This window comes from Pelobates fuscus, chromosome 8 (genome assembly GCF_036172605.1).
Source record: "Pelobates fuscus isolate aPelFus1 chromosome 8, aPelFus1.pri, whole genome shotgun sequence".
NCBI lineage: Eukaryota > Metazoa > Chordata > Amphibia > Anura > Pelobatidae > Pelobates > Pelobates fuscus.
The window spans coordinates 54,206,966-54,220,303 of NC_086324.1; the positions used below are offsets into that span (position 1 = coordinate 54,206,966).

At 40.8% G+C, this 13,338-nt stretch overlaps 1 protein-coding gene across 3 annotated transcripts in view; it reads right to left on the reverse strand.

Annotated features, from left to right (window-relative positions):
* Positions 1–511: 511 nt before the first annotated feature.
* Positions 512–13,338, reverse strand: part of CARF (calcium responsive transcription factor) — a 34,845-nt gene continuing 22,018 nt past the window's right edge. Inside the window, exons 11-16 of one of the 3 annotated variants that reach the window (XM_063429842.1) lie at positions 10,772–10,934; positions 7,706–7,781; positions 6,700–6,771; positions 6,184–6,260; positions 4,453–4,894; positions 512–843 (exon numbers count right to left, since the gene is read on the reverse strand). In XM_063429842.1, the coding sequence (XP_063285912.1) occupies positions 722–843; positions 4,453–4,894; positions 6,184–6,260; positions 6,700–6,771; positions 7,706–7,781; positions 10,772–10,934 (952 nt within the window). In that variant the 3' untranslated portion in view covers positions 512–721. Of the gene's footprint in view, positions 844–4,452; positions 4,895–6,183; positions 6,294–6,699; positions 6,772–7,705; positions 7,782–10,771; positions 10,935–13,338 lie in introns of all 3 variants that reach the window. The other 2 variants (XM_063429841.1, XM_063429843.1) reach the window with 2 other exon arrangements.

The window sequence follows — 13,338 nt, forward strand, 5'->3', positions numbered from 1 at the left end:
TTGCAAGATTTATGGAGACAAATCAGAAATAGCAGATTATCCATTTACTGGCATGATAAAGGTTTCTGGAGATTGTATGTATGTATATTTGATGCTTTGGTCCAGCTCCTATATGAGGGTGTAACTCGAGTTATGTCCTATATCTGAGGTAGGCAACCTTCAGCATTCCATATGATGTGGACTACATCTCCCCTGATGCTTTGCCAGCATTATGGCTGTAAGAGTTTTATGGGAGATGTAGTCCACAAAATCTTGAGTGCCAAGGTTGCCTTCCCGTGTTCTATTGTATTGTAGAACCCACATTGATTAGTAGAGCAACTAGCAAGCCAGAATGAAACATTCATAGTTAGCATGTACAAGTGAAGTCTCTATTGTTTTTCGTGGTAGACAGAAATCACTTTACAACTATATATATATATACGCATATATATATACACGCATATATATATATATATATATATATATATATATACATATACATATATACATATATAACGGAGCTGCATACAAAATGGCTTCTTTAACCATGCTTTATTTAAGAAGAAGATTTGTAGCCAGTTGTAGAGAACAATGCAGCCACAGTCGAGTATATTGAAATACATCCAAATTTTGGATCATCACATTTTATCATCCATGCTTAAGTTTACCCTCAATATGAGGGCTCATTAATTCTGCTCCTTCAGTAAAGGCCACAGTAAGCGGAAAATGATCCTTTCACAGTTCATGCTGGATCCTGGCACTCTGTGGTTTGTTCTTCTATGGCAGACAGCTGCTCTTCGAGGGTCTCTTCTTTAACTTCTTCAATGTGTTTTGTGAAAAATGCATTGGCTGAATTGACGTCGACTGCAAATGAAAAGAAAAAAAAAAAAAGAGTCATTACTGAAATCTTAAACCCTGTCCTTTATTCCTGTAAATTATATCCATTTATTCCATGGATAAGTTAGTCTGAGTTTAAATTATACCTAGCTTGGAAGAGAAAGCACGAGAAGACCATTTAAGGCAAATGGGAAACCGGTCAATAAGACTGATACATTCTAGAGTAGGTGTACAGACTGTAAGCCTGCCTGTCCTTCTAAGATTAGAATTCACACAATTCTTACTGGAGAATTTCTGCACACAACTTTCATGAATAGGCAGGAGTAGGCAACCTTTTAATAGCGCTGTGCCAAAGTAAAACTTCCAAGTCCCTTCTGTGCAGGCCCTATTTTTTTTTTTTTTTTTTAAAGCAACATTTATTTATTTTGAGGAAAACGGCTGTTGGTATGTATGGGAGCGCCACATGCTTTGTGAGGTTGCATGTGTGTGTGGGCTGTATATATTGTGTGTTATATATGTGTGTGGGATGTCTGTGGTGTTATGTGAGTGCTGTGAGTAGTGTTGTAGATAGTACTGTCGTTTGTTGTATCATTTGTGTATGCTGTCAGTGTGCCCTAATTACAATATTTACAAGTGTGTGGCTGTCTGTGGTATTGTGTGTGTGTATGTGGACTGCCAGATTTGTTAAAGGGAAACTCCAGTGCCAGGAAAACAATCCGTTTTCCTGGCACTGGAGATACCGTCTCCCTCTCCCTCCCATTAGCATTAGCGCTCCCCATAGGAAAGCATTGAAAAAGATTTTCAATGCTTTGCTATGGGGAATTGAGTGACGCTGGAGATCCTCACACAGCGTGAGGACATCCAGCGACGCTCTAGCAAAGAAAATCTGTGCTATGAGTCAGGAAGTTCCCTCTAGTGGCTATCTAGTAGACAGCCACTAGAGGAGGAGTTAACCCTGCAAGATAATTATTGCAGTTTATAAAAAACTGCAATAATTACACTTGCAGGGTTAAGAGTAGTGGGCGTTGGCACCCACACCACTCCAATGGGCAGAAGTGGTCTGGGTGCCTGGAGTGTCCCTTTAAGTATAGGATTGTGTGTATGTGAGTTGTTTACAGTATTAGTGTAAAGTGGCGACTGTTTATAATGTGTATGCATGTGGGCTGTTTGTGGAACTGTGTGTGGGCTGTTTGAGGTTATGTATGTATGTGTGTGTGGTGATTGCTTGTAAAATGTGTGTAGTGTAGGTTGTCTGTGCTATTGTGTGTATGTGGTATGTGGCCTGCCTGTTGTGGTATGTATGTGGGTGGACTGTCTGGGGTTTTGGGTGTTTGCTGTTTAGTATTTGTGTGCATGGTGAGGTCTATTTAAGGTATTCCTTATGTATATTTGTGCCGTCTGCTATAAGTGTGTGCATTTGGGTTGATGTGTGGTAGGGCCTTCTGTGTTGTTGAGTGTGGATATGTGAGATACATGTGTGGTTATACGGTGAGGCTGTTTGTGGGTGGGGCTGTCGGTAGTGTTTATATTGTGTGTGGGGGTTGTTTGCAGGGGTCTTGTAAGGGGGCTCTTTATTAAAATAAACTTGTTAAAAACATTTTTTTTTAATTCTGATGAGTCCTTATTAATCCCTGGTGGCCAAGAGGTGGAACTGGAAATCAACAGTGCCCTTACCTTGGGTTCAAACCCTTTCTGATTCTCACTTAATTCCAGCACTTTGCGAGTGAGTCGGAGCATTGCCATGGTAACCCTTGTCCATGCTCTTACCTACTGAAAAGCACCAGATCGCAAGGGAGGGTCCCATGTGGTGTCAGCACCCACCGAGGATGGAGACCCCAGGCTCGCATGTACTCTAGGTGCTAGGTTATGCTGGGCTGCCTGGGGAGATCCTCTGATCTCTCTACCTGGCCCATTTGGGTCAGCAGCCTCATGTGCCATAGCCCATAGGTTGCCGACAGCTAATATAAGAGAATGTGGTCATTTCACTGTTAACACTTAATTCCGAATTTCATAAAATAAGAAAGTTCCATATATTTGTAACCACCTCCCCCCAGGGAAAAAAACTTCAAACAATTAAAAACAAAAAATCACAGAATTACATTGATTCTGAGCACAATAAGTTATTAGTGAAATTTGAATAAGTTTTTTTTTTTTTTTTTTTCATCCCTTCTAACTGACACGATGAAGCATTAACTATAAATAAAAGCACAATTTTTGGGGGGGGGGAAACAAATCTTTAAAAATACAGTAATGTTACAATATGCCTTTTATTATTTAGCACAATAAAAAAAAGCTGCCTTTAGCTACATAATAATGAAATGTGACATTTCTCCTTGAAGTGGTCTGATAGCAATCTCTCTCTTGTCTTAATACTGCAGTGTAAAACATTAATGTTCTGCAGGAATGGCAATGTTTGCATTGTAGGGTTAAAATGCCGCTAGTGGCTGTCACTCAGACAGCACCTAGAGGGGCATTCAACGAAATGGCCTAGTTACACTCGGCTATTTTAATAGATGGTCTCATGGAACATCATCTGTATTTCTAAGCATTACTTTAAGTGGGCTGATAGAGAGATAACTATTAGGAGCCTTTTACAGTGTTCTCTGTAATCAGGTGAGGCAGCCTTCTATGATTGATAGCTGTGCTGTATGTCCCTGCTCCTCCAGTGTCTGTGTGTGAGGCTGGACAGGAAGTGAAAGGGCTCCCTTGCCATCTGCCCACTAACAGTCTCTCACACAGGAAATACCTTGCAGGGTGAGCAGGGACAGCATTGAGTGATGCACACTGTGTAACAGCTTTTGCAGCTGTAATATCAATAATAGGAGGCTGAATGGACTACAAAAGACATACTGGTAGGAAGGTTAGTACTTTGCAAATAACCCTTGCACTGTGCACATTGTTGTTCCTGCTGAATGGCAATGTTTGCAGTTGCAGTGTTAAAATGAAGGGGACATGGCACCCAGTCCACTTCATTAAGATGAAGTGGTCTGAGTACCTAAAGTGTCCTTAAAATTCTGCAAAACCCCTTTTCTGGGTGTCCAACATATTGGGAAAGACAGTGCTGATACAACAACCAATTTAATGTGTTCAACGATTAACCTGTTCCATTGTGGTCCCACTGAAAGAACATAAGGAGATAGACCCTGTTCAGGAAGTACTGCTATAGAGGCTTGAAACGTTTTGGTCAAAACTTCACCACTTTATAAAGAAAACAACATGTGCAGTTTGCTATTTTCCCAAAGTTGATGTTCTTGAATCTAGTGGAGTTACTAAGAAAACTCCAATCTCTCGCAGTGCATCTGAGGCAACTTATTGTTTTGCATGGTTTTGAAGGCAAAAGTTTATACACAATGTCAACAAATAGCCGAAATTCAAGTATTTTAATGTAACATAAAAATAGATCACAAACAGAAACTGATTTTCACAGTTTTCTAACAGTCATACCATGAAATGTTTTCCTTGTAGATCTCCACTCTGCTAAATACATTCTTCAAAAGGAAATGTTGCAAACCTCACAATCATAATTTGACCCAGGCATTGATAAATTGAAAGATTTGTGCTAAATTACATACAGTAGCTTGAAGTAGCAAAGGGTCATCCCTTTTTAAAGGTCACCAATAAAACAAGTTTACTCACCAATAGATGGTTGTGTCTCTACAATTGTAATAGGGATGGGGTGCATCTCTCCCAGCAGAATCTGATGCACTTCTCCTGCCACTGCTGTGGCATCTTCCACTCTCACTAGTTGTCCCATGCTGACCAAGTTGTGACCAGGAGAAGGTAAGGTTGTGACAGAAGACACAGGTGAGTCCTCATCTGGTTGGCTTTGCATGTGACTAAACACTACAGGTTGACTGCTTCCGCCAGGGTTCAAAAGACAACCAGAGCCTAAGGCTGGAGGATTCACTGTTATCAGGGCAGTTGTCCCCTCAGGAGTTGTAAATGACGAGGCTGGCTGGTTGACTGCTATTAGAGCTGTGGTACCTTCAGGAGATGTAAACGTTGAAGCTGGTTGGTTTACAGTTATGAGAGCAGGTGTCCCATCAGCAGATGCAAACTGTGGCTGCAGTTGGAGCCCCTTTAAAATAGAGAAATTTCATTTAATGTATGATATCAGTCTGCAAACCCGAAGAGGGTCTGGTTAGTGGTAACATCTTCCCATGATTGCAGAGAAGATAACCACAAACAATGTAAACTGCTTTGGCAAGAAGTAGAAATGTATTATCCGCACAGCATTAAAAATTATATAAATAATTTTTGCATTAAAAAAGGAAAACATACACATAGAAATAATGCTAATCTTATGACTATATAAATATAAATACAAGCTGCGTGGATATGTAGCAAATATAGGTAAGTGCAAGGGGTTGTGTTTAGGTACAGCTTAATGAGCGTCAGTGTTCCCTAAATGTCCTTTCTATAGATTTCTATGGGCTCTTTTTACCTATAAAAACATGTATTCCTACCTTTAGGGTCAATGTTCTAATTTATCAAGCTTTATCATTGAGCTGACATCGCTATACCTCTTGTAAGCAACAGCAAGGAATTTAAATGATGTAACTATAGAAAAATGAAAATTCTCGATAGGGGGCAAGTGGTACGGAAGTGGCTTGTTGTATCTGCGGATATTGATATAGTTCTATTTCTGTGTGAGTTCTTATATATTTTGGCTTCTGCGCAAGCCTTCAAGTTGTATTATTCTTCTATTGCCTATCGTGTGCAAAAATAAAGAATTTTAAAAAGAAAAGAAAAACATGTATTCCTAACACTATAGTGTTCAAACAATTTAGATCCCCTGCCCCACTGTGATCATTTTGAAAAGGTTTAAAACGTACACCTTTTCTCCCATGCCACGCTGGTCTCGCCGTGGCTGGCCCCACATCCATGGCTTGGATCTCAGCCAATCAAAAATGTTTTCCTATAGAAACGCATTGGAAGGCTATGGAAAGCAAAACGCAGCACTGCGCTTATCAGCATTTCTTCATCGAGATGCATTGAATCAATGAATCTCTATGGAGAACGTTCTGCATCTCCATGCAGGGTGTGAAGTTGCAGAACGGCAGTGCTGCACACTGAGCAGCACTGACATAGGAAGGCCCTCTAGTGGCCGTCTGAGTGACTGCAACTAGAGGTGTAACTGGCAGCATTGTAAACACTGCCTTTTCTCTGAAAAGGCAGCAGAGACAGGCGATAGACACCAGAACCGCTACACTAAGCTGTAGTGGTTCTGGTGCACGGAAACTGACAGTGACAATAGTCTTTTTTTTTAATTTATTTGAAGGGGATAAAAAAAAAAAGTATGACTACATCTGTATTCACATGATTATCCCTAGAAAAAAATAAAAAAACATTTTTTAAGACACCAACCTGCAGTTGTGCGAAGATTTTAGGCTGAATCGAGGTAAGCGATGAGATCAGCTGAGTGGTGTCAGTACCAGTATGTTCTGTGGTCAGATTTTCCACTTTATTTAAGGATTCTTTTTGTGACATCAAACATAGACAATATATTGGTTATGGCAACAGTGGTTGGCAAATCTACAATATTTCATTATCAGCAATTGTTTGTTATGCATTTAACCCTTTAAGGACACATGACATGTGTGACATGTCATAATTCCATTTTATTCCAGAAGTTTGGTCCTTAAGGGGTTAAACGGCAAAGGGCCACTCCAGACTCATAAAGCATGTCAGCTTGTATGTGTGAAGAGTGTTCTCAAATGATTTGGCCCCAAAGTCTGGGTTCCAGCACCAGGTCCCTCTGCCTTCGGTTTGCTGAAAAGCTTAAAAATGGAAGATAATGGCTGCCACAGGCAGGGGCAATAACTAGGGCAATAAGTATTTAAAATTGCATTTACTACACAAGTACTTAACCAGGAAGGATACGTTTAGCTTTCACAGCTTGTTGATCCAAGGAGAGATCTGACTGCCATTCTGGGGTAGAGAAGGAATTGTTTCCTAGTTAGTTGCAAAATAGGAAAGCGTTTCAAACTGGGTTTATTGCCTTCTTTTGGATCAACAGCAAAAACATCCCTTTTCCCCTCCCCAAACGCTCTCTGTCTCTTTTTCACCATCCTACTCGTTCTCCATTCTACTTCCTCTCTTTCTAAGGGGTTAGACGTATGCTTCCTTGGCAAATAAGTTATAAAATGATAGCTCCTTTACGGATTGTGGTATATCATCCCATTGCTAAAACAGAAGGTGTGATATTCCAGAACAAGCATACTTCATATTTTTGAGCTTTTTGTGAAAATAACTTTTTCAATAAAGATTGTTTTAAAAAAAAAAAAAAAAACTGAAAAAACATCAATATTTGGACAGCATTCATTGGCTGAGAGTTCCAATCGACATCCACAGCCAGTGAATACTGTTCAAGCTTGGTTTACTTTGTCATTGAAATGAATCAATGTTAATGTGGCAGTGTCATTTCAGCAATGTTATTACAGGCTGAGTGGAAGGCTGGGCCACAGGCGCCTGGAGGACCCTCAGTTTGTATCGTATCACTCAAGTTTGACACAAAAATGGGTTAAGAACTAGTGACAGCAGCACCCTTCCCTGAATTTTATGCTCTGAGTTATTGGTTTGACAGTGTTCATGAATCTCTCCACCTCTACAATTTGAGGGAAGTTAATTGGCATCAAGACGATTGCTTGCCTTCGAAAAGGATGCTACATGTATTGCCATAGCTTTGTTATGTACTTCTTGTCTTGTTTTATTTCTGTATAAAACCTGTTTCAAAACTAAATAAAGACTGTTTAAAAAAATGGGGTATGGTGGCACCATATTCACTACAAACATGCAATAATGAACACGGTGCTAGAGTGAACCTTTCTAACCTATTGTTTTAATATTTTTTTGTTGTATTTTTGGACAGGGATTTTGTTAAGCTCACCTTCTTCAACTGGGGATTCAAACGTAACTGTAACCATTTCATTGAGAACATTTTCATTTTCTGTGGCCCACTGAAGCTTAAAAAAACAAACAAACAAACAAACAAACAAACAACAAAAGCTGTGAATATCTGAAAATCATGATCACAATGCATGTATCAGTTCCCCCTTCCAACATAAAATTATCTGATATAAACCCAATGCTAGGGATCGACCGATATTGATTTTTTAGAGCCGATACCGATACCGATAAGCTGTGAACTTTCAGGCCGATAGCCGATAACTTGCCGGTATTCTGTACATTTACCATTTTGAAAAATAAACTATTCTAACGGTAAATGCACAAAATATACATGCCTTATGTAGTGGATGAAGTGTATTTAGACAGGGGAGCTGTGTGTGTAGTGGATGCAGTGTGTATTTGTGTAGTGTGTATAGTGAATGCAGTGAGTGTTTGTGTAGTGTGTATATATAGTGTATGCAGAGTGTATAGTGAATGCAGGGAGTGTGTGTAGTGTGCATTTATAGTGAATGCAGAGTGTGTGTATAGTGAATGCAGAGTGTGTGTTTGTGTAGTGTGTGCATAGTGAATGCAGAGTGTGTGTTTGTGTAGTGTGTGCATAGTGAATGCAGAGTGTGTGTTTGTGTAGTGTGTGTATAGTGAATGCAGAGTGTGTGTTTGTGTAGTGTGTGTATAGTGAATGCAGAGTGTGTGTTTGTGTAGTGTGTGTATAGTGAATGCAGAGTGTGTGTTTGTGTAGTGTGTGTGTATAGTGAATGCAGAGTGTGTGTTTGTGTAGTGTGTGTATAGTGAATGCAGAGTGTGTGTGTAGTGTGTGTATAGTGAATGCAGAGTGTGTGTTTGTGTAGTGTGTATAGTGAATGCAGAGTGTGTGTTTGTGTAGTGTGTATAGTGAATGCAGAGTGTGTGTTTGTGTAGTGTGTATAGTGAATGCAGAGTGTGTGTTGTGTATAGTGAATGCAGAGTGTGTGTTTGTGTAGTGTGTATAGTGAATGCAGAGTGTGTGTTTGTGTAGTGTGTATAGTGAATGCAGTGTGTGTAGTGTGGGTAAAGTGAATGCAGTGTGTGTAGTGTGGGTAAAGTGAATGCAGTGTGTGTAGTGTGGGTAAAGTGAAGGCAGTGTATGTGTGTTTGTGTAGTGTGTGTATATAATGCAGTGTGTGTGTTTGTGTAGTGTGTATATAATGCAGTGTGTGTGTTTGTACGTAATGCAGTGTGTGTGTGTGTATGTAATGCAGTGTGTGTGTGTGTGTATGTAATGCAGTGTGTGTGTTTGTGTAGTGTGTATGTATGTAATGCAGTGTGTTTGAGTAGTGTGTATGTATGTAATGCAGTGTGTTTGTGTAGTGTGTATGTAATGCAGTGTGTATGTGTAGTGTGTATGTATGTAATGCAGTGTGTATGTGTGTTTGTGTGTGTATGTAATGCAGTGTGTGTGTGTGTTTGTGTAGTGTGTATGTATGTAATGCAGTGTGTATGTGTGTTTTTGTAGTGTGTATGTATGTAATGCAGTGTGTGTGTGTGTTTGTGTAGTGATGTAATTTGTGTAAAATTGGGGGGGGGGATTTTTTTATGTTAATGTTAATATTTTTTAATATTTAAATTGTGTGTTTTCTTTTTTTCTTTTAGTCCCCCCTCCCTGCTTCTTACCAGGGAGGGGGGATATAGTATTCCCTGGTGGTCCGGTGGCTTGTTAAGTCCTGGGGGGGCCGGCAGCAAGCGCTGACTTACCTTGCCAGCAGCTCCTGCAGCTCCCCTGTGTAAATCTCGCGGCCCTTAGTGCCGCGCGGAGCGTTGCCGTGGTAACCCGTGGCAATGCTCTGCGGCCGCGGGTCTCGCGAGATTTAGACAGGGGAGCTGCAGGAGCTGCTGGCAAGGTAAGTCAGCGCTTGCTGCCGCCCCCCCCAGGACCGGGCTTAATGAGCCTGGCGGTCCTAGGAGATATTATCGGCCGATACCGATATTGCCGAAAATCCCGAATATCGGCCGATTATATCGGTAAAACCGATAATCGGTCGATCCCTACCCAATGCCCCTTAAAATATTTGAATGTCAGTATAATAAAACATCCTGTTAAATAGATTTTGCAGTATGATTTAGAAATGTAGAAAAATAGAGTGTGACAGCAGATAAGAACCGTTTGGCTCATCTAGTCTGACCAATTTTCTAAATACATTCATTAGTCTCTGGCCTTATCTTAAAGGAACACTATAGGATCAGGAACACAAACATGAATACTATAGTCCTAAACCCACCATTTAGGTGGCTTGCCCCCCACTTAAAAATAATTAAAACTCACCTTATTTCAGGTGCTGTACGGGTACGCCGGCACTGGCCCCGCCCCCTTAGTGACATTCCCCATGGGGAAAGCATTGGATTGGCTAAAATCGGCAAGGGGGCTGGGCCAAATGCAGTTTTGGCAAATGAGCACCTCATCATAGAAATGCATTGAATCATTTCTCTTAAGTTTTGTTTGAAGCAATTAAAGGCACACTGAAGTCACCCAGACTACTTCATCCCAATGTCCTTTTAACCCTGTAAAGTAAAACACTGCAGTTTTTTAGAAGCTGCAATGTTTAAATTGCAAGGTTATGTGCACCTCTTTCTGGCAACCACTAGAGCCATTTCTGCTGCACTGAACGTGTAAAAGTAACGCCCCTATTGGAAAGCATAGGAATGAGCATGAGGAGCATTGAATTGGACCATCGTGGAGGAGACCATGCCTCCTTGATGTCGCAGGAGGCGGAGAGGTGAGCAGCGCCAAGGAAACATCAGCGTTAGAAAAAGGTCAGTATTATTTTTATGGCAAGCAGTGGTGGTCACTAGGGACAGGAGCACGGTATCGTTAAGAATACAGTTTTAAGTTTTTATTCCTAATGCTATAATGTTCCTTTAACAGTCATTCCCTTTTCTTCTGGTAGTTGAGGTTGGATCATAATCAAATTTTTTTATTTATTTTTTTACATACTCTCTTGCCCATCATTTGGCATTCATTTAAAGACACTAAAACAAAATCAAGATATATTTCAACATGCACCACACTTACTGTTCCTGGGTTGCCTTCTGCATCATAGATGAGTTCCTCATTTCCTAGGGACTTCTGTGCCTCGTGAATGTGATTCTTTAGGTCAACCACTGTTGGAAAGTAGGAAAGATTATGGCGTTCAGGGATGTCATCTGGTTTGAAAAGCTCTCTTTCCACAAATTTTCTGATGAGGAAATAAAATATCAGTTATTGAAACAGTGCTGTATATAAATGGCAGGTTATACTTCTAAATGCTGTACCCGGTTGATATCTAAATTAAAAACGTATGATGAGTCAATGATGTCAATAGTATGATACGATACCCAGGGCTAGTCTCTAGTATAATTGTCTAATATAAAAATAGCATGTTGCTATAATATATTGGGATTGTTGGTTTTGATAACTTGCCAATGGTATCAAAGCCTCAAGGTACACTTATTAACATGTTCACTATGTAGGACAGATGAAAAATCCATGCAAACCAAAAAAATCTGTTTTCTGGGTTTTGCTTATCCCTGCAAGGTCCCAGTGAATGTAATAAAACATTTTGCAGCAGACTTCTGTTGCATACTAGTGTTGACCTTTAACATAAAGGGATATTCTAAGAACCAAAACAAATTTGGCTTAACAAAGCAGCTGTGGTATGTTCTTGCAGTCGCACTGCTCACATTTTCTCATTAAGGACTTCAAACACTTTTGTTTATGCAGCGCTCTCTGCAACCTCCATTTTTTTTCAAATTTTCACTTTGATCTTACAGCACAGTGTGTTTACTTTAGACATTCGTATCTTCTGCTGAACTATAATCACACACAAGAGGATCCTACAAGCTCTAGCAGGCTGTTCAAAGTGGAGGAGATAATAAATTCTAAATGAAACACACTGTGCAATAAATGAAGTTTCAAAATTAGATCTTTTCAGGATGCCAAATGGTCCTGAATACCACTTCCATAGACACTAGAAATTTGAAAACAGCAGGGGCCCGTTCAGCTTAATTTGTTTTTAATTCAGTCAGTAGAGAATATAATGACCCCCGAAGGAATTTTAAAAGCTGAAACAAAAGGAGTTGGCCAATTTAAAAAAAAAAACGTAAATATGGTGCTTAATGACTAGACCCCTAGCCTTTAATAAATAGACAAAAATACAAGAACATTTGTATTTGATTCACAAGAATCATGATATCATTCAGTATTTTTGTGGAAATTAATTTCACTATTTCAAAAACTAGTGGTAACAGAATTTAAAGTTTTACATGGTTATTTACAGGGAACTATTTCAAATTCAAGGTTATAGCAGCCAATCTGAAAACATTCTCTAAGCCGGCTATGCATCCAGTTTTTCTGCTTTGGCCTTAACTTTGAATTTTCAGTTTAGTGAATAACCCTGTTCGTGTAGTGTGACAAATGCTCCTTCCCATGTACGTTTGCCACGGACTCCTGCTCACCGACTATGGTCAAGGTCTGGGAAACTGTTTAGGACAGTTCCCTGCCCAGCCACCATTAGTAGCTTACCCTGGGTGCCCCTGGTTCGTCAATTTCCCTACATGCGGATGGAACCGAACGCTAGCTCTCTGGTGGCCGTTCGCATGAACCAAACCCACAAATGGTCCCCAGCGGTACTTAGCTGCAACTGCTACGGAACAAATTTCGGCATGAGGACTTCGTGGGTTCCCGGTCACTTCAGCGGGACTTAGCCGCGAATGTCATGGAACGGTTTTCGTCATTAGGTGACCGTGCAGTTCCCGAACAATTTGGTTAGTGGTTTTAAACCACTTGAAATCCGCCAGGAGAGTGCTAGTGGAGGGACGGTGCCTAAGACTAAGGGGAACAAAAGCTACCTAAAAGCCAGGAGGAGCACCCCGTATTGCGCCTACAGGAGCTCCCGAAAGTTGACTGGAAAAAGCAATGCCTTGGAACTATTTTGGGCATAAGACTTGTGCGGCCGGTCGGCAGTGGCGTTTCCCCTACACTGCATGGATCTGAGCGCTATTTGGAGATCTTGGGCGCTCAAATCAGGGCTATTTAAATATGTATTATTTGTAGGGTTATTTTATGTTTTTATTATGTTTTGGGGTACTTTTATGTGCTTGTGTTTTGCTCTCTGTTCCTGGGAAATTATTAGCTTACCGGTGTTTAATGCAATTATCTCCCAGGCCCAGAGATTGCTGGGAGGGACTTGTGCTGAATACAATGGAGACACCATGCTGGGGTCCGTGCACAAAAGGCTGAGTTTGGGTCATTAAAATCAGTTGTACTCCTAGAACTATGTGTTGTCTCGTTACTGGGAGGGGAAGGACTATTCACTACTCAGCACCTTGTTCCAGCTCGTGGAGGATTCAGCGGGGAAAGTCTTTGTAAGGACTACAGCTCCCAGGACTGTGTGTCGTCCAGTCCCTGGGAGGAAATAGAGCTAGTCCCCTATCCTGTTCCAGGACAGAGAGAGTCCAAAAGGACTCCAGTCAAGCCACCGCGACTGGTGCAGAAGCCCTGACGTTTTCCCTGGTTCGAGCTAGGAAGCGTTCCTAGGCGGAGGTACCCAGCTGGGGTACAGGGTGCTCCGATACATGTAGTATTTTACTATTACATACAAC